Here is a 22,133-nt window from a genome sequence, read left to right as displayed (position 1 = left end):
TCATCCAAGAGGCCATCATGTATTCTTTTCCACAACTCATACACTCTTTCATCCTCTTCTATTTATTATTTAACTAGTTTATTTATATTAATTAAAATACAATTTATTTTTAATTTAATATTTAAAATCTTCAGAAAAATTAATGACACGTAGAAAATATTTGAAAGTAAAAGCATAGAAAAATATATGTTAAAAATGAAACAAAATTAAAATACTATTATTTAAAATAATTTTAAAGTTTATTGGGTATATGATTGACTGTTTTTTAATTTATATATTAAATAATTTTTTATATAATTATAAAAGAGATAATATTAATTTCAATATATTAAAATTATCAGGGAAAAAATTTTAAAAAAAATTTAAAGCTTAGCAGCGTTAATCGGAAAACGTCGCAAAAGGTTAGAGCTATAGTGGCGTTTTTATTATAAACGCCGCAAAAAGGAAGCAATAGCAGCGTTTGCACCAAAAACGTCGCGAATATGTATTAAAATTTTGCAAAATCGTTATTAGCGATTTTTTTAGTGGTGTTTGGGCTAAAACGCCGCAAAGGTTATTCATGCCACAAATTTTAATTAAAATCGGCTTAAACGGCGTCATTTTATTAGACCCGAAATTCCTTTAGGTTTTCCCCCAAATTAGATTTCCCCAATTTCTTTTCCCCAATTTCCCAACTTCTGATCAAAATCCCTAAACTATTCTTCCCCAATTTCTTTTCCTCAATTTCCCAACTTCCCAAATCCCTTTCTGATCGAAATCCCCAATTTCCCACATCCCTTTATTTCTTCCCCAATCCCTCCAAATTATTAAAATCAGTTAACGTTTAGTTTGAGCCTAATTTTTGGCTGGAAATTCTTCGCCTGTTTCTCTCCACCCCGCTTCAAAAGGTAAAACATTCTATTCTTTTTTTTCCCTTAATCGTTTAACATTATTTTTGTTGATTAAAACTTTTTCCTTTCGGTTACACGTCACTTTCCCCCTTGTCTCTTCCATATTTTTGAAATTAGGGTTTATGAAATTGGTATGGCTTCCAATTTATTTTCATTATTATATGGATAGTTTCGTCGTTTGTTGGTATTCCAGTTAATTAGTGATTAATCTCAGATTTTTTAAAATGAATTGTATTGCGATGTTTCATGTTTAGCATGATTAGTAAGGATTTATTTACTTTGTTTGTTCATGCTTCTCAAAGCTTGAATCTATTTTCTAGTATGTTACATGTTTTTTCCCGGCTTGTAAGTTGGCTTTTTCCCTCTCCTTGTGTTTGAAACTATTATATTCTACTTGTCTTTTGATGTCGAATAATAGGGGAAAATGCACCAAATTACCGTTATTATATGGGAGGCTGCTGTATATATTATGTTAGTAATATGCTCAGCTTATGAATATGTCTAATGCCTTTATTATCATATAGGACTTTTTCTTATTTCATACTTAAGAAATTAAGAAATGGAGCATGTTTGTTTGGAAAATTGGGAGTATTCACTCACAATAATCCAAAATAACAGGTTGGAAAACGAATGGAAAAGGAAGAAGCAAATGAGAATGAAAAGAAGAATATTTATAATACCATTAGTTCATCTTTTTGTAATTAGTTATTCCATGAAATTGACATTCTTTTTAATCCCTTTTGTTCCTTCTTTCATTTGAACTAGTTGTAGAACCTGTGATCTGCAACTGATTTTATTATCTGATTAATGTTGGAACTTTTTACTGACCCCAGGGTCTACTTTAATCATCTGAATAGAGATGTCTGTCTGTATGCATGCTCAGATTTGTGGAAACTGTTTTTATTGTGATTTCCTGCTTCAACTTGTCTGATTCTTCATTGTATTTTGCTATTTATTTCTTTCTTTTTAATATTGATGAAGAGCAAAAGGGAAAACAAAACTAGAGGTTTGGTATATGAATCCATCGATTCCCCTAACATGAGAATCTCCTCCAAATACACCATAAAAAACTTCGCGGGAGATTGAGTGTTTATATGTGTGTGAAGGATGACGCCCTTGTGTTGTTTGTTTTGGCCATTGTGCTAATATAGTAGCTTACCTGGTGATTTCTAATTTCTTTAGGTGGAGATATCCCTTTAACTGCTACCTTGATGAAAGGGTTCTTGAGAATCCCTATCTTTTATGTATTATTCTTTGAATTTTAAAATCCATTTCCACAGTGTCCACCAGCTTTGGAAGAGAATGAGTCTTTAACACCTCATGATGTATTATTGCAGGATTTTGGTTTAGAGAAATATTTAGGGTCCGTTTGTTTGCCAATAAAATGTTTTCCGTAAAATGATTTTTGGAAAATGTTTTACTTTTCTGTAAAATGATTTACTGGAAAATATTTTCTGGTGTTTGGCAGATTTCCTGAAAATATTTTCCAAAAAAATTATTTTTACATATATTAATATATATTAATAAATTTATATTTTAAATTATTTTTACATATATTGCAATGATTTATTTATTTATAAATAAATCAAATTAAATATATAATAATACTCAATTATTAAGCTAGAATATTAACCGTCATAAATTGAAAACAACCAAAGTCAAATAAATTATTTACAATTGTGTTATAAAAAAATAAAAAATAAGGATTGAATAAATTAGCTTCCAAACCACAATTAATACTAGAAATTAATAATATTATCCAAATGCATAATTAGTAATACAACACATAATAACAACATTGTCCAAGTGCATAATTAATATTATACCACATTAAAAGACGTATCAATATCTTCAATCTTGACAAGTTGCATTGGCTCAATGTTGAATAAGATCAAGAAGGCAAATCTGTTGACAAGTTGCAATACTGCCTCAATATCTCAGTTCATGCACAAACATAAATCAAGCATTCATTGGAAGAAATTGAAGCACTTGAAAAGCTTACTTGCTCCGCCTTTTTCTATTATAGGTAAAACTCCAAACATAATGGCATTTCCAAATATCTACCATCAATTCTCCATTGACACTCTGTTTTGGTTAACATATGTTACGTTGTATTAAACTTGCAAGTAAAAAGCACAACAAATACCAAGGACATAAGTAAGCAAATGCAGTGAGTATTAAGACCAACGCTGGAAACTAAACAATGAAGTTGAATGAAGTCCACCACTGATCTTATGAATTAAAATCAGCCAATAACAAGTCAACTGCCTAAAAGAATTTAATTTTATGGATGCAACAATAATAATGGATCACAATCAACCATATATGACACTGAATGCTCCTATACAGATTATGACACAAGTTGATAGTCTAATAGTTGCCTCCCTTTTGATCATTTTGCACCACTCAACATATCCCATGAAATAAAAGTAGAACAAAAAAGTAAAGTCATGATTTGGATTCTAATAGAGTTCAAAAAATTATAGATATCATATGTTGTCGAGAATTTAAACGGGTTGAATTGAAATTGGTGTCAAAGCAAGAATGGTGGATACATTTTTAGTTCAACTAGTGCAGCAAAAGCATTAAAAGTGCCTGAAGTGCATTAATGCAAATCCTATGAGTTTCAAACTTGCAGAATTACTAGTTCTGCTTGACATGGTAAATAATCATAGTAAATACAACCAATACAAGTGCTATGAATTTGAAACATGCAAAGAGCTTTAAGCACCAACCTGTTTGAAGAAATGGACGTGCCCTACTTAAACTACTTACAAAAACTAGTTGCTGTATGACAAAGCCAAATTCATTATAGCATTTCTCTGAAAGACACTCAAAATATTCATTACTGAAGAAGAGGTACTAGCAACACTAGCTCAATGCACTTAACTGTTAAGTAATTTCCCCAAAGTAAAAGCAAATCACAAAGTAATGCAATATCAAGCAATCTTATCTATCTATATACATATTATATGTTATTGGATGAAATTTACAGCAATTTAGCTTAGGGCTCAGAACTCAAATAAAAATTATCGAGAAAATTTTACATTACATAACTACTTTTGTTCATAAACGAATACAAAACTCAAACCACATGAATGTCGATCAAAACAATTTTAATTCAAGAAAATTTTTGATTGGTTTGTTTCTCAAGCAAAAAGTCTATTTATGAGCTGCTAACAATTTTTAATATTCAAGAAATAAAAGATCAAAACAATTTTAATTCAAGAAAATTAAAAGGGAAAGCTTCCCTTAGTGAAGAAGTGGGGGTCGAGTAGTGTTGGGAAGAAGAGGATGAGTTTTCATCCTTTTTCCAATTTTTAGAAAATACCAAAATATCAATAACCCCATTTCATTAACCCATTTTAAGCTGTAAACTCATAAAATTCCTCCATACATGGTTTAACAAACGGACCCTAACCCCATTTCATTGATCCATTAGCAATTTAGAAATTTAGAAAATTGATCATCATATCGGACTGAACAGAAAGCGAAATTTAAAAATAATTGAGCCAAAAAAAAAACTTAAAGCATATGGGTGACTCACCGGAACTGATCTATGGAGCAGAAAGATGAAGAAGGAAGACGAAGCTGAGAGACAGAGATAGCGAGGTAGAGATGAGGAGGAGAGGCGGAGGCTTTGAGGAAGGGAGAACCACTGCTTAGAAGAGAAGGGAAAATGTCTTACGGCTTAGAAATCGGTAAGACATTTTCCGAAAATTGGCTTTGATTTTACCCGTGTTTTGGAATTCATTTTCCAAATGGAAAATATTTTCCGCCAAATAAACGCTAGAAAAGTTAGAAATGATTTTCCGAAAAATCAATTCCGTCAATCAAACAGATCCTTAAGTTTGGGTTTAGAGATATGTAGTTATCAACAATAGTTGGCAAATAACATTTTCCCAGTGCAGGTTGCAGTTAATTGCGAAGGTGCGTTCTCCTTTTTAATACTTGGTACAAGCTAGAATTAATGGTTTTATTTTTTATTACTGTTTTCTTTAATCTTCGACCACTATCACATAAGGAGCTTTTAAATTTCAGCTTAGTTAATGCTTGAAAAAGAGGTGATGCGTATGTACCTAGCATGAATAAGCCTAAGACTCGGCTTAAGGGTAATTTAATTTTAATATTGGTGATATGAATGGTTGGTGATATGAATGCATTTTAAGTTTAATATTTTGAATTTCTATGAATTTTTTATATTTTTATATTTTTATATTATTTGCTAATGAAACATATAATACTATGTTAAATTTTATTTTTATAAATTTAAATTTTTATAATTTTAAATTTAGCTAAAATAATAAGGAATAAATTGACAAAAAATATAAATATTAAGATCTAAATTTACTATTATATATTATTATTTCTTCGCGTTGAGGAACAAAAGTTTACTCATTTGAGATAAATTAATTACTAAAATGAAAGTAATTGTTTTCTTAAAAATAATTTATATTAATTATTATCTCATGATAATAGCTAAGTAAAAAATTACAAATTAAAAGAGGAAGATGATAACTTGAGTTCTAACTTTTAGATTTTAATTGTGTTATTAATTTATTATTTTAAATACTAAATTTAAATTCATTAATTTTTATATTTAGTTTTAAAGTTAAAATTTTCATAAAAAATTTAATTTAAATAATATTTTTTTATTTATCCTTAAAAGTATATAGTTTAAAGTTCAAATTTCAACAGTAAAACATAATATATAATATTTATCATAGAAATAAATATTATTTAATTAAAATAAATTTTTTAAAGGAAAATAATATATATCATATATCATATCATAATGATATATATTATAACTCCTATTTATTAGTTAGAAAGAGGTTATAAATACTTATGTAAAAAATATATATATAATTAAAAGTGAGGATGCACTTATTTTACCTTTTAAAAATTTTCTCATGTTTTTTATGTGTATATTAAACTGACATGTTATAGAATGCCAGTCTTAATTACAGTCTTATATTAAATTAAAGCATAAAATGGTTAGAAAACTCAGTTTATCCCATGGCAATAAAACTGACAATTGCAAAAAGTAATACTAAATCTAAATCATTAGTTCATGTTACTATGTAATAAATTATGACAAGAAAATAATTATACTAGTACTACCAAATTCATATTATTTTTTAAAGGAAAATAATTAAAATAAATACATATCATATCATAACTTACATAGTACATAAATATATATCATATCATAACTTACATAAAACTTTGGATCAAAATATATAAAAATTATAGAAATTTGGGCAACACTGTTGTTTTTCCATACTCTTAATTATACTTATAAATAAACAACTTACCTGAATTAGTTTACACCCATTAGATACTTGATACTTGATATGTATTATCTATTTTAGTACAATGACATGATTTAAATCAATTTAAAACACTTAAGTAACTATAATTTATTGTCAACTTTAGGCTTCAAGAACTACGAAATGGATAAGAGTTGGATGAATTTGTCAAGGGTAAGCAACGACTATTGAAATGGAGTACAAAATTTTCTAAATTTTGCATTTCAAAATGCAAGCCAAGAGAATATGATTCTCTGCCCATGTAAAAAGTGTGGCAACATCAATTGGCATATTCGTGAAGTTGCCTACGAACATCTAATTGTTGATGGCTTTATTCAGGGGTATAAAAAATGGATTTTCCATGGAGAGTGTACACCTCATAGAACCTCTTCAACGATTAACCTGGCATATCCTTATAATGTTTACCATCAGTCTTTTAGAGAAGATGACATAGAAAGTATGTTGCGGGATGCATTTAATATGTCCAGTCATGGTTTACAATCGTTTCCACTGAAATTATTGCATCCGATGATTGTGATATTGGTGGAAATATTTTTACTGAAACGAGAAGAAGTGTACCTAATGAAGAGCCAAATGGAGAAGCGGAGAAGTTCTACAAGTTACTTAATGAAATGAATGAAGAACTTTATGAGGGATCAAAATTTTCAAAAATGTCCTTCTGCATTCGTCTTTTTCACTTAAAATGTTTGGGAGGGTGGATCGAAAACTCTTTGACACTGCTGTTAGAGTTTTTGAGAGATATGCTTCCGTTTGCAAAAATCCCTCATTCATGCAAAGATATGAAGAAACTGATAAAAGATTTAGGCCTTAGGTATGACAAAATTCATAGTTGCCCAAATGATTGCATGTTGTATTGGGGTGATCGAAAAAACCAACAGTCTTGTCATTTTTACAGTAAATCTCGTTGGATGAATAGAAATACAGAAGATGTGAATGAGGATGAAGGTGAGACATAGTAAAGAAAGAAGCCAATAAAGATTTTGCGATATTTTCCACTAATACCAAGGCTTCAAAAGTTTTTCATGTCAAAGACAGCCGAGTCTATGAGGTGGCATCATAATCAACGAACTGATGATGGATTATTAAGGCATCATGCGGATTCTTTAGCTTGGAAATCATTTGATAGTAAATTTCCAAGCTTTGCAAGCGATCCTCGGAATGTGAGGCTTGGACTAGCATCTAATAGATTTAATCCTTTTAAAATCATGAGTACTTCATACAATACTTGGCCTATAATGCTTGTTCCTTACAATTTTCCTTCGTGGATTTGCATGAAGCAATCTTCTTTTATCTTATCTATGATTATCCCTAGAGAGAAAGGTCCCAGAAATAATATTGACATTTATATGCAGCCACTTATTGAAGAGTTGAAACAGTTATGGTTGGGTACTGAAACTTATGATGTCTTGAGAAAAGAGAACTTTTATTTACGTACAGCTTTGTTGTGTGAACTATTAATGATTTTCCAGCTTATGCCAATTTATCTAGTTGGAGTACCAAAGGAGTTATGATTGTCCTTGTTGTGCGGCGCAAACATGTTCGAAGTGGTTATATTATGAGAAGAAGTTCTTTTATATGGGGTACCGTTGGTGGTTAGATAAAAATCATAAATTTAGATTTCAGAGGACTCTATTTGATGGTACTGAAGAGTTCAGAGAAGCTCTTGAGTAGACCACTAGATCTGAAATCTTGTTCATGTTAAAAGATATCAATTTCAGCTATGGGAAGATGAATCAATCACCCAACACGCAAACAAAGAGCAGATCGAGGGAGGCGTATATTGGCGATGTTGACTGACAGATTGATGATATATCTAATGAAGAGGATGATCCTAATGACGCAGACGTGTGGAAAAAAGTATTTTTTTTAGTTGCCTTATTGGGAGCATCACATTTTGCGACACAATCTTGATGTCATGCATATTGAAAAGAATGTTTGCGAGAACATCATTGGGACAATTCTGAATGTCGATAGAAAATCGAAAGACAATCTTTAAATTTAACTTGATCTAGTTGACATGGGAATTCAGCGTGATCTTTATCCCCAAGTACTTCTGGATGAAAAATATCAGTTGTCGCCTTCTATTTTTGTAATGTCAAAGAAAGAAAAAGAAGTGTTCTGCACGGTGTTGAAGGATATAAAGGTCTCAGATACGTATGCGTCAAATATATCTCGATGTGTGAGTCTTAAAGATCGAATATTATATTTCTTAAAATCACATGATTATCAGATCTTGATGCAAGATTTACTGCCAGTTGCTTTACGGTGTTGTACTTCAAAAAAGGTGACGTCTTGTATAATTGAACTATCCAATATAATGAAAGCTATTTGTGGCAAAGTTTTGATTGTGGAAGAAATTGAGAAAGTATAAGATCGAGCTGCCTTGACTTTATGCAAATTGGAGAAGATCTATCCACCTTTCTTCTTCACTATTATGGTGCATTCGCTAATCCATCTCCCTCATGAAGCAAAAATTGGTAGACCGATTTTCTATCAGTGGATGTATCCTATAGAGAGGTGTTAATTTATTTGTAAAGTTTTTATTCATTCATAAATATATCTTTAGTTACAACTTTTGGTAATGTTTTATATCATGTTTAGGTTTCTATTCAAATTGAAGTCTTATTGTCGTAATAAGCGCTATCCAGAAGGATCAATTGCTGAAGGTTACTTGGCAGAGGAGTGTATGACTTTCTGCTGTAGATATTTAGAAGATGTTGAAACAAGACTGCATAGACCAAGTAGAAATGCTGGGCTCACTAATCATAACTTAGCTGAAACTTATCTATTTCGAAGTTATGGAGAACCAATCGGTAAAGTTGAAATTGCACACTTAGATGATAGTTCTTGGGTACAAGCACATCGATATGTTCTTTTTCACCACGATTCAATTAAACCATTATGCCATTAAGTTTTAGAATTTGATCTTGATCTTTTTAATTTGTTTATCTTCTAACCAAGTAATCCACTTTTTAACATAATGAGTACAAACAAGTCTTAAGATCTCGTTCACTCTCTCGAAGATTACAACTTCGAGAGATTCATAAGTTATTCATAGAATCTTTTCATGAATGGTTAAGGCAAATGGTATGCAACTGAAGCTTTCATTGACAAATAATAATGTTTTCGTATAACATTTATAATTAATCAATTTACTTTCGATGCAATAGGTTTGGAGTGGAAAGGATGTAAATGACGAAGTTAAATGGCTTTCCCAAGGTCCGAATAGACTAGTAAAAAGATATAGCGCCTTCATCATCAATGGATTCAAGTTTCATACAAAATCTCACGAAAGATTGAGGAAGACTCAAAATTATGGAATAGTTGTTAATTCTTCAATTACAAGTTATGCTAGTGCTAGGGACAGTAATCCTATTGAGGAAAATATTGAGTATTACAAACTTCTTACTGACATTATTAAGTTGGATTACTATGACAAACGGAAGGTTGTCTTATTTCGATGTGATTCGGCTGATGTTAATATTGCTCACGGAATTAAAAATATCAATTTGGTTTTACAATGGTGAACTTCTCTCGATTAACTCGCTATTTGGATTGTCAAATAGACACCTAGTGATCTTCTAACAGTCAAGCCTCGACCATTCATTGAGATTGCGGCTTCTTTCTTTTTCTTTTGATTTTCAATTTCTTGATTTTGATTTCTTTTTGTTTGGTTTTGATATTTGTAGGTTTCTACTTTAGATTTTTATTCTTTTTTTCTTGATTTATATTTGCTTAGATGTGAGTTTTTATTTGAATCAGGTCTAAGGATTGGAGGATTCTAATCAAAACCTTAAAGCACTAATATCAAATCAATCAAGTCCTATCGTCAATCTCATAATTTAAAACACGTAGTTTACATTGCATACAAGTGTGTGCCTATCACATGAACTGCTTGAATCTAGCGTGTTAAATAAAAATAGTCCTCATAAATCTTAATGGCATTATCATTTTTAAAACGCTAAACCAAAACTACTCATACAGTAGGTACAGAAGTCCTTACAATTTGATAATGTTAAAATCCATTAACTTAAGTTAATTGTGATTATGGCTTGATTAATTAAGTTTAATTAGATTAATTTTGATTTATTAAAGTTAACCTAAGTATAAATAGTTGAATAGTGGAAATTGTTGTCAGCTTTCTTTCTTCTTCCATAGAAACCACCTAAAGAAAACCTAAGAAGCCACTTTTCTTGAGCTCAAGCTTTCGGTCCTTAATTGTAAGTTGATTTCAAGTCATTTTCTTGTAATTTTTATGTTTTTGAGGTCATGAAAGCTTGATTTAGCTAGCCCATGTACCAATTTGTAAAAATTTTAAATTTTCTAAAAGTTCCATTGATGATATCTTAAAGAAATTGGTGTTAAATTGATGGCTTTTAAGTTTAGATATGAAAAAGGACTAAAGTGTAAAGTGTAAATTGTAAATTGTTAGTTTTGTCCAAAAGGACCAAAGTGAAAATTTGAATATTTGATGTGAAATTTCTATAATTATAGATAGTAGAGGTTCCTAAAAGGATTTAGTTGAAATCGTTTTTGAAACCGAATCTCAAAATTGTAAGTTATAGCAATTTTAGTTTTGGGGACTAAATTGAATAAAATGCAAAACTTTAGGAGAATTTGAAAAATGAAATTGGACAGATTCGTGCATATGATAGGATGTTATAAAATGTTTGGAATTAATAAATTGAACCTAATTATTGTATAGATCGAGAATTGAACCAAATTGAAGATAATCGGGAAAAATGCAAAATTGTTGATTAGTCCTTAAAGACTTGTTTGTTTGTTGTTTTTCCATGCAAGTTCATATGGAACTTACTGTTTTATTTCATGTTATAATTGAATTGTAATTATTTTGATTATTAGTTCATATAAATATGAATTTAGTGATTTTGGCATCAATTGGATTAAATTGAAAAGTATGAAAAATATGATATTTATGAATAGGTATAAGATACCAAAATGGAAATGGAATGTTTATAAGTTTGATATGACATGTATATGTTGTTACGGGGATTGAAATGATACGATTATAGTAATAATACCCGTGTGAACTTAGTAAAGGATTAGGATACGTATGGCATGTCATTAGCTTTAAATATGGAAACGAGTAATGATTTACATGGTTAAATGAAATATAACATTTGTTACGGATTTTCGATTTATATTTATCATTAGTTTAGCTTGGATTGGTAACCTCGATACGATGTCAGGTTGTCTAAGCAAATTCATAAATGTCAGTTTGTGTGAGCAATATAGCCTCGTTTATTTGAGTTAATTTACTAAGGTTCTCTCGGAAAAAACCTTAATTTAATGAAAATGAAAATGTTGAAATGGCTTGAATTGATAATAACATGTGTATGTGCGTGGAAATCATGTATTTAAAACACAAATGTATGTTTAAAAATAACATACAATAAATAATGAAATATATGGTCTTAACTAATTAATAATAAAACATAAAATATGTGCGACATTAAAATGGACAAAAAATAGATTAAATTAAGGGTGAGCATTCGATCGAGTCAAGTTGAATCGAGCTAGTCGAGTTGACGAATCCTATTATTTATACTCAATGTTGCGTTTACATGGACCGATTATTTAACTAGTAGACGAAGTACAAGATTATTTAACTACATAAACAATATAATTGTTTTGCCTTTTAACTTAATGGGTAAACATTTATCAAAACGACGTAGTTTTGCCTTTTCTTATTCGGATTTTCGAATAACTCAAATTGTGTAATTCATATTCGAGTTAAATCGAAAAATTTGATTTTTTATTTGATTTAATCCGAATAACTCGATTAACTCAAATAACTTGAATTATTTAATTCAAAATTTAATTTTTTTTATTGAGCTTTTCGAATCGAATCGGATTTTGCTCACCCCTATATTAAATTGCGAGTAAATTAAAATTTAAACATATAAATGCATCAAGTTAAGAATACTAAATGAATACAACTGTTTATCATGGTGTTGTCATCAATATTAAGTCGGTGTCAAGTTAACTTATGACACCATCTCAATTAACAACATTATTAATATACACAAATATAGAACAATTATATTTATTAAAGCTTCATATAGAATAGAAAATTGTTTTAGTGCAAATGATAAATGAAAATGTTATATATATATATGATGTATTGGGTCCAAATCTCATTATGAATAAATTTTTATTAATTTATGAAAATATAAAAAGACAAAAACATTCATATAATCATATAATTTACTTTTGAAAATAATATATATATATATATTTATAGTTAACTAGTGCCATCCTTAGTTCAACTAGTTTATAAGAATATGAAAAACATAACACATTTAATTAAATATTATTTTTATAAAAGTTAATAAATTTCCCTTAGCCAACCAGATGGAATTGAAGATTTGATATTTCAGTGGTTCTATATAACCAAAGAATTAACTAAAGTTAAAAAAAAAAAATCAAAAACTGGTGGAACCAATCGAATATACTTTTGGATTTTATTTGGGTTTTGTGACCTTTGGGCTTCCCAAATTTTGAGGCCCAATTTTTTAACTTTGTAACCGGTCCCTATCTTCAAGCTAAAAAAATTGAATCCTAATTTTGGATTTATTATATTTTTTGTTTTGTTTTAATTTTTAAATTTATAAATTCATATAATTTAAAATTTAGTCTCAGGAATTTAATTTTTTTATCTTTGTTAACACGATTAAAATTATTTTGATAAATTTAAGTTCATTACAAGTCATATTTTTTAGTTACATGACTATCAAGTAAGTATTTTTTTTTTACAAACGAACAAATTAAACAAAAAAATTACTTTTAATTCTTTAAAAATTTAATTATAATCCCATTGGCTAGAGAACACTTTCATGCTCACACCTACAATATAAACATGTGACAATTTCTTCAATATTTTCATTAAAAAAATTAATCTTAATCTCACATTGACTAGATAGCTCACTTAAGAGTAGTGGTGATTATAATATAATACTAATACTACTCACATAGTTCACTTCTTTGCTATTTATAAATATGAATGGTGGTGATTATAATACAATACTAATACTAAGATTCTATAGTAGTACTTGATTTTGTAAATAAATTATGGTGATTCTAATAGAGTGCACTTAAAGTCTACAAATGGTTATTTTGTATTTAAAAAATTAAAAAAAATAATAAGACATGTGGTAAAATTTTAATCCTGTTTAACCACTCGTGTATCAAATAATTACCTTATAAAAAATATAAATTAATTAAATGTATCTTTTAATTTAAATACAATAAACCCATACATCTCTAATTAACAACATTATTAATTAAAAGCACATGGATTGTTTTATAATTATAATCAATATTACTATTTATACATATTAAATTATTCAAGTTTACCTATTAGATAATTTATTATTAAATTCAAATTTCGATAGATTTTCGTAACCTTTAGGATTATAATTAATTTTTACACTCAGATTAAAAAAATAGTATATATATATTCTATTGTGAAAGTAACTCTTTGTATTATATTCTAGATTGCATTTTAGTCACTTTACTTAAAAAATGGGCAAACTAACCCTTATACGTTAGATGAGAGGACAAAATAATCCATCCGTCAAATTTTGGTGTTTATACATAAGGTATAATAACAAATTAGCTCCCAACCTTTACTCATTTATTCAATTTGACCCCTACTATTTTATTGAAAGTAACATAGAAAATTTTGAAACTAATAAGACTAAAAGATCAAAAAAAGGTCTTAGTAAGAAATTTTTAAAAAATCAATTAAGTCTTTTTAAAATTTAAAAATTATTAAAAATCATAAAAAATTATAAAAATTTATAAAAAAATTAAAAATTATATAAATTTTATTAAAAGATAACGATACCGTTCCTTATAAGATTTTAAAAAAAATTTGAACGTATTCTTCTAAATTTTTATGTATCTCACTCTGATTTGGAAGCTACGCTTGCGAAGCTTGAGACATTTTAGATCCCTCTGTTTTGCAAGTTGCATTTGTTTAAGTTTGCATGGTTTTGGGTGAACGCCTACTTCCTTTATTCAAAAAATAATATATAAATCTAAAACAAATTATAAATTTATAAAAATATAAAAATATAAAAATTAGAAATTTATAATATATATATAAATAGATAAAATTGCTAAAAGAACCACATTTAAATTCATTCTGCATTTTATACTTTCCTATTAAGTTACATGTTATTTTTTATTTTTTATTTTTCTGAATTTCAAAATAATAACATTAAAAAACTAAAAATATATAAAATTAATAAAAAAAGTTGCATCTTGAATGAGTCTAGGTTGGTTCTTGATATGAAAAATATATATACTTTTTGACCTTTTAGCCTTATTAGTTTTAAAAAGTTTTAATTTACTTCCAATAAAAGAGTAGGGGTTAAATTGAATAAACATGTAAAGGTTGAGGGCTAAATTTATTATTATACCTTATATATCTGAACGAAGGGGCCATTTTTCCCACTAATCTAATATATAAGAATTAATTTATCCATTTTTTCAGTAAAGAGATTAAAATGCAATCTAGAGTATAGCAAGAGAGTTTTGTGGTCTAGATAAATGGATGGATGTGGATTGTGCAATACTGCGTCAAGATGCATATAAAGGCAAGCCCATGTTTGTGTGGAGGAGTTACAGCTATTTATGTTTTGGACTTTATAAGAGATAAAAGTGGGGATATTTACTAAAATATTATAACAAAAATAAAAAATTACCAAAATGTTATAACTTTTTTTATTTACCAAAATATATATATTTATTTATCAAAATATATCAAAAACAAAAAAAAAACCTGAAAAAAAATCTGACCGATGTGACGGGTGTACCTTGGTCACGCCAATGGGATTGGCGGCACCAAAGGTGCCAAAGCCATTGGCGGCACCAATGGTGCCACTACCATTGGCGGCACCAATGGTGCAAATACCATTGGCGGCACCAATGTTTATTAGGGGGGGTCGGTGGTGGGGGGACCAGAAGGAGAGGGAAAGAAAGAAAGAAAGGAGAGGAAAGAAAGAAAAAGAAGGAAAGAAAAGGAAAGGAGAAGAGAAAAAAAGAAAGAAAGAAAGAAGAAGAAAAGGAAAGGAGAAGAAAAAAGAAAGAAAGAAGGAAATAAAAAGAAAGGAGAAGAGAAAAAAAGAAGAAGAAGAGGGAAGGAAGGAAAAAAAAAGAAAAGAAACGGTATTTTTTTTTATAAATTTTAAATTTTTTTAATATTTGTGTGTTTAAAATTTATGTTACGTATATTATAGTTATTTTATTATTTTGTTTAGCATATATATTTTATGAAATATATTTAGAATGAAAAAATAATGGTATGTACATTGTATGTTGAAGAGGGATTTTTTTTATGAAATTTACTTAGGAATTTGAAATTTAAATTTTAGGAAAATAGCATTAAAAGAAAAATGACAAAGAAGTATGATTAAGAAAACATAAAATACGAAAAGAAAAAATGAGAATTGTATATTTATCGAAAATAATAAAATGCGAATAAAAATGCGAAAAGCGTACATGTAATAAATTTCAAACATAATAAATTGAAATAATATAAAATTATAAAATAAAAAATTACGATATTTTTAAAAATAATAAAATACGGAAAAAAATACGAACAAATGGCCGAAGTAAGAGTGTAATTTTTTAAAAAAATTCAGAAATAAGTTATACAAATAATTGAAACAAAATGTACTGAAATAATATAAAATAATAAAATACGAAAATAATATATTTTCTTGAAAGTAATAAAAACCGGGAAAATAATAATACGACCAAAGGGCAGGGGAAAGGGTTTATTTCGGGTTTTTTACCAAAATATTAGAAAAAAAATACGAAAATATTATAAATTTTTTTATTTACCAGAATAATGAGTTTTTACAAATATATTAAAAAAATTAAAAATAACCAAAATGTTATAAGTTTTTTTTTATTTACCAAAATATATATATTTTTATTTACCAAAATATATCAAAAAAAACTGCACAAAAAGGGTGATGGTTATTTTTTTACAGAAAATTAATATGAGCAAAAGGGAGGGGTAAGGGTTATTTTTTACAGAAAATTAATTTAAATAACACACTAGATTAATAAATTTCAAACATTATGCACTGGAATAATGTAAAATTATAAATTTAGAAATTATGATATTTTTTAAAGGAATAAAATGCGGAGAAAAAAATACGAATAAATGACCGAAGTAAGATTTTTTTCTAACTTTTTTTTCAACTTGCAGGCATCGCAATGGCTGGATTGATTCAAAGCAATATTAGACACATATCTGATGTGGCTAATAACGCGGTATGATTTATTATTTGTTAATCAGGAGTTCTATTTATTTTAAAAGGATATACGCAGTATATACAAAGAAATTATGTTATCGTAATATTTTTTCTGTAATTTAACACTATCAGGACTCGTTCCGAGTATTAAGGGGCCACGTGAGTGTTTTAAAGAAAGCTCCGGATGATAGATTGCTGCTGTACCTGAAGCTAGTCGAATTTGGGTCAGTAGCATTAATCCGGTCGTCCGACTTGCGCTTTGATTTATTATCTGCGCTAGTGGAGCGGTGGCGTCCGGAGACCCATACTTTCCATTTTCCGTGCGGGGAGTGCATGGTGACCTTGGAGGATGTTGCAGTGCAGCTGGGGCTCCCAATTGATGGGAGTCCCGTAACGGGAGTATCGTCATTCACCGATCCGGCTGCAGTTTGCTATCAACTCCTAGGAGAGTCGCCAGAGGACGGCGACAAATATTTTTTCGGCATCAAATTTACATGGCTAAAAGCCAAAATTAGACAATTATCACCGACCGCCACTGAAGGTAAGTTGATGTGCGTTGCCCGAGCGTACATTATGCATATGATAGGGGCAGTACTCATGCCTGATGCAAACGGTGACTGTGTGCATTTGTCGTACCTGCCCCTGCTAGCTGATTTCTCCACTGCTAGGCAGTATAGCTAGGGTTCAGCCGTTCTAGCAACGCTCTACCGGGAGCTTTGTCGGGCGACAGAGCCGCAGGTTAAAGACATCGGCAGATGCCTCATACTGCTGCAGTCGTGGGTGCTTTATCGAATGCCATTTTTGGCACGCGTTAGTCACCAACCCTATCTGTATCCACTGCCACTCAAGTGATAAGACGCTAAATTGTCATTATTTGTAGTCATAATATATTGAGTAATGTTACCAATCCTAAACCCTATACTATTTTTTGTAGGTGGACGACCCGTCCTGGCATTGGAAGTCGTCTGATGTCCCGATATACCGCATGAGGATTGAACAGCATGCCCGGGAAGGGGTAAGCTGCTATTCTAATATTCATGACATCTATTCTATTTCTATATCTTAATCACATGTTATCGGTCTAACTCGTTACAATGTTATTACTCATGCAGTTTATATGGATGCCATACTAGAGGCGGGAAATTACAAATGTCGTACCCTCGTCTGCACTCGTTGATTCCCACATATGGTGCATTAACACACCAATTATTAATTTCAACGTCGTCGAGTGGTATCACGGCAATCGCGTTCTTCGGCAGTTTGGGTGCATCCAACCTATCCCGGATCCGCCGGCCCAGTTGGAGGATGATCACAGCTTGACAAAGAGAGGAAGAGTTCAATTGGACTGGGGAATCAAGCACCGGAAATACGTCGCACTGTAGAACGATCGATTTCGCCGAATTCCTCAAATGGTTATGGCTACGGACCTGCAACCATCATTGGAGTATACACAATGGTACCATAGTTGCGGGAAGCCATATTTACTTGGAGGGCAATCGACTATAATCCCCCCGTACGTGCAACAAGTTGGGGCATCGGACGACCCGAGCCCGATGGATCCAGATCCGACGGCATATTGTTCTCCGCAACTGACAAAGCTGGAGCAGGACCCCCAGCCAGATCCTGGACATTCACAGCCAAATGTGGATTCACATGGCTATCGTCCGGATTTGGTGGGTGATGAATATTATCCGAGCTTCGCAGAGGGTGAATACGCCTACGAGTTTAAACTGTTTGGATCCCCCCGGCCGCAGTACGGCATGCCCGGCCCGTCCGACACGTATCCACAGCATTATAGCTCAAGTTCGTCGGCGGCGAACGAGACACAGGACATTTCCTCTATGTTTTCCACACCCCCACCTGTGGACGATGAGGATGTTGGTTGTCGCCCAGGCCGTGAGCGTCGACCTCCGCAGAGGTATACCCCCCGGACAACACCATCGAACCATCGATTTTAGGGGTTTGATGCACTTTCTGTATAAAAAGCCATATTTGTATTTTAATTGACCTTACTTCTGAATTTTTTGTATAAATATCCATTATTATTATTTTTCATTATATTAAAGCTCAATCGAATTATGAATGCCTCTATTTTCGATATAATCTTAATAATTCCAAGTGCGCACATGGTACAAAGCCGAATAAAATTACTGTTTATAACAAAATACAAAGCAAATCAATTTCGCCCCGATCTAGACGACTGACCAACATGAAAGTTTCGGTTAGGGCATTTATTCCGGCTATGACCACTTAACCGGCATATTCCACAACGCTTTCCATCAAAATTTTCCCTAATGTCCATCTCATTACGGATTCTTCTTGACTGCGGACGACCCCTTGGATTCCTCCTTAGCCATCTGTCTGGGATCAGCTCGAAAGTTATCGGTGGCACCTCCCACGTAGATAGGTCCGGTAGGACGAGGAACTCATTCTCCCAGACACGCAATGTGCGCTCCAGCGTGTACACATCATCGACATATTGTTCAACATCAAGGTTGACTTTAGCACATGCCGCCACGAAATGCGCACAAGGATAATGAATTGTTTCAAACTTCCTGTACTCGCATCGTCTGTTCCAGAGATCAACTCCGTAGGACCTAGGTCGACGACTGATGTTCTCAGTAACTCGAAACATTTCCAGTCGTCATGAATATATTTCCACGTTCATTGACCTTGCCAACTGACGGTTTACGACCATTGCATCCCTTACATGTTCGACAAACACATGTCCCGCCTGAATCTGGCCGACTTGCTGCTGACCCATTCTTGGCATCAAAATAGCCAGCCTGTAGAAAGTAGCAAAAAATACCGATGCAATCGGAAGATTACGTGTTTTCAACAAGACAGCGTTGATCCCCTCGACTAAGTTTGTGGTCATGTGGCCGTAGCGAAAGCTCCCGTCAAAACTTTGAGCCCACTGCCATAGCTCCATTGTGCGCAACCATTCTCGGAAAGATATGTTTATCTGCCCCTCCATGTCACTCCCAAGTCGGATCATTCTTTACCGGAAAATATGTGGCTCTAACTCGTACGCTGCATACGTATTAACGAAAAATAAGTTCTAGTAAGTCGATAACATCAAACATTACAACTTATAGTGAAAAGATCAGGTTATCATTTACCCATTGCCACGACTTGTCTCTTCCAGTCTGCATTCTTATAATCTTTATAGAAGTTAGACGCAATGTGACGAATGCAGTAAACGGATCTCCACGGCACACCGGAACGCCTAATAGCTGCAATTAAACCCTTCCCTCTATCGGAGATGATGCAAATGTTATCGTTCCTAATAACATACCTCCGCAGATTTGTGGGGAAGAATTCCCAAGACTCCATGTTCTCTTTATCTACGATAGCAAATGCTATCGGGAGTACGTTTCTGTTACCGTATTGAGCAACTGCAAGAAGTAGGATCTGTGTATATTTTCCATACAGCCATGTCCCATCCACCTGCACAAGCGGCTTGCAGTGGGGAAATGCCCGTACACATGGATCGAACGTCCAGAACATCTGATGGAAAATCTTTTTTGCCGGCTGTAACTAGTCATCTAGGCCGTAATATGGACTTGTCTGCAACTCAATCATAGTCCCCGGTACGTACTCCCGCATAGCAGCTATCCAACCTTGAAGCTTGTTATACGACGAATCGTAATCCCCATACAGTTGCTCCATCGCCATCTGTTTAGCTATCCATGCCTTCCAATATGAGACTCGATACTGGAATTGTGCTTGCATTTCCGCAATGAGTACCGAAACTTTAATGGTCGGCATGTCCTTCACCATTGGCATGATACAAGCACAAATAGTTTTCGAATCAAGTTTTCCATGATCTTCTGTCATACGTGTTGATATGCATGTATGAGGACCAACAAATTTTCGTATGTCCCACAGCTGAGAACTTCTAATGAATGCAGCTCGTACCCGCCAATTGCAGCCTTCCGCTGCCTTCCAACACTCCCCAACATATATTGTCGGAGTAGACACGGATACTTTATAATCCACCGATATCTTCATACTGTACTGTTTAATGGCATATACGCACTCTTCTTTACAGCTGAATCTCTGGCCTATGAATATCTCATCATCATCAGATGTTACGGACAGCCCGTGAGAATGAACTATTTCAGGGTACTCCGGAAACTCAGCTACATACGCTGCGTCGGGGTCTATGAGCGACATGTGTGGCCCAGGATTATTGTGTATCACAATACGCCCCATCTGCTCCTCGACCGAAGAAGCGTTAATGCCTTCATCGTGTTTGACATCTTCATCGTCAATATCATCAGGTACATTGTCAACATCGGGATCACCGTCACTATCGACATCTTCATCCCAATGATCGCCATCACCTTCTTCTTCGCCAGCACCTTCTTCTTCACCACCAACCATGTCAACATCGGGTGTAATATTCAGGTCGATACCGATCCCACCCATAGTTGATTCACTATCAACGTATGATATTGGAGCCACCATCCATGGTTCTTCAGCCCCGTCTTATTCATCAGATGCATTAACATCTTCATTTTGCTCCATACCGACTAACTCAGCAAATAAGTGAATCGGTGCATTCTTTTCATTCCCATTCCCACAGTAGAAATCGACCATTGTCTTCACGTCTTCGTCATCTACAAGTTCCATTTTGACAAATTTGACCGGATTTGTCGAAACTGGAAACTTGTAGAAAATTTTTGATATCCTTCTCCCACAACGTCTATGAATTTTTGCATTAATCATTGCCTTCATTTCATCGAACAATACATTTCTATTAAATCTCATTGCTATTTGTTGCCGACATTCAAATACACATCCAACACTTGTTGTCAAGATGACTCTATCGAAATAAACGCATACAAGAAACTTAGCATCCATCTTCAATATTTAATCTGTAAAAAAAACAAAATCTCATAAAAATTCTTGAACGATAACTAAATTACTTTAAAAAAAATTTATACTCAAAATAATATACAAAATAATACACACTAAAATTATTAATTTTACTAAAAATAATAACTAACTAACTAACTATAATAATACTAGTTTTTTACTAACTAGTTTATTTTCGTAAATAAAAATAATAAGTAACCATAATAATAATACTAGTTTTTTGCTAACTATAATATTACTAAGTTACATCTTAATACATTAATAACATCTTAATACTAATAACAACAACAACAACAACAACAACAACAATAATAATAATAGTAATAATAATAATAATACTAACTAATTCTATTATTTTGAGTTTTATTAATCTTAATAACTAAAGTAAAACAAAAAATATTACAAAATAATAACAACAATATAATCAATTATTTTTAAAAAATACCTTCTTTTTCTCCTCTTTTTCTCTCTTTTTCTCTTCTTTTCCGCAGCAACTCTTCTTCTTCTTCTTTTTCTTTTGATTTTTCTCTCTTCAGCTGGACAGAGGTCGTTTTTATAATACGAGTAGTGCCACCAATCAATACGGCACCATTGGTGCCGCCAATGGTATTGGCACCATTGGTGCCGCCAATTGCTTTGGCACATTTGGTGCCGCCAATCCCATTGGTGTGACCAAAGTACACCCGTCACATCAGTCAGATTTTTTTTCAGATTTTTTTTGATATATTTTGGTA

The 22,133-nt window shown here is 31.8% G+C and overlaps 1 protein-coding gene and 2 long non-coding RNA genes across 3 annotated transcripts; 1 reads left to right on the top strand and 2 right to left on the bottom strand.

Moving 5' to 3' along the window:
- The first annotated feature begins 558 nt into the window (after nt 1-558).
- On the top strand, nt 559-1,812 carry LOC107900696 (uncharacterized). The gene is made up of 2 exons (XR_001685007.2): nt 559-887; nt 1,415-1,812. It is a non-coding gene; the product is annotated as an uncharacterized lncRNA (long non-coding RNA).
- A 793-nt stretch (nt 1,813-2,605) lies between these two features.
- Nucleotides 2,606-4,960, bottom strand: LOC107900697 (uncharacterized). Its single transcript, XR_001685008.2, has 3 exons — nt 4,438-4,960; nt 2,893-2,975; nt 2,606-2,795 (listed from the first exon to the last, which is right to left on the bottom strand). It is a non-coding gene; the product is annotated as an uncharacterized lncRNA (long non-coding RNA).
- A 13,628-nt stretch (nt 4,961-18,588) lies between these two features.
- On the bottom strand, nt 18,589-21,398 carry LOC107900698 (uncharacterized). The gene is made up of 2 exons (XM_016826385.2): nt 19,638-21,398; nt 18,589-19,548 (listed from the first exon to the last, which is right to left on the bottom strand). The coding sequence occupies exon 1, from the start codon at nt 20,986-20,988 to the stop codon at nt 20,056-20,058; it is 933 nt and encodes a 310-aa protein (XP_016681874.2). The 5' UTR covers nt 20,989-21,398; the 3' UTR covers nt 18,589-19,548; nt 19,638-20,055.
- Between the last annotated feature and the right edge of the window lie 735 nt (nt 21,399-22,133).

The sequence above is a fragment of the Gossypium hirsutum genome, chromosome D08 (genome assembly GCF_007990345.1).
Source record: "Gossypium hirsutum isolate 1008001.06 chromosome D08, Gossypium_hirsutum_v2.1, whole genome shotgun sequence".
NCBI lineage: Eukaryota > Viridiplantae > Streptophyta > Magnoliopsida > Malvales > Malvaceae > Gossypium > Gossypium hirsutum.
This window is presented reverse-complemented; position numbering and strand designations above follow the sequence as displayed.

What these genes read in the sequence shown, in the direction of transcription:
- LOC107900698 (XM_016826385.2), bottom strand. Translation starts at nt 20,988, where the DNA reads ATGGTGGCTCCAATATCATACGTTGATAGTGAATCAACTATGGGTGGG.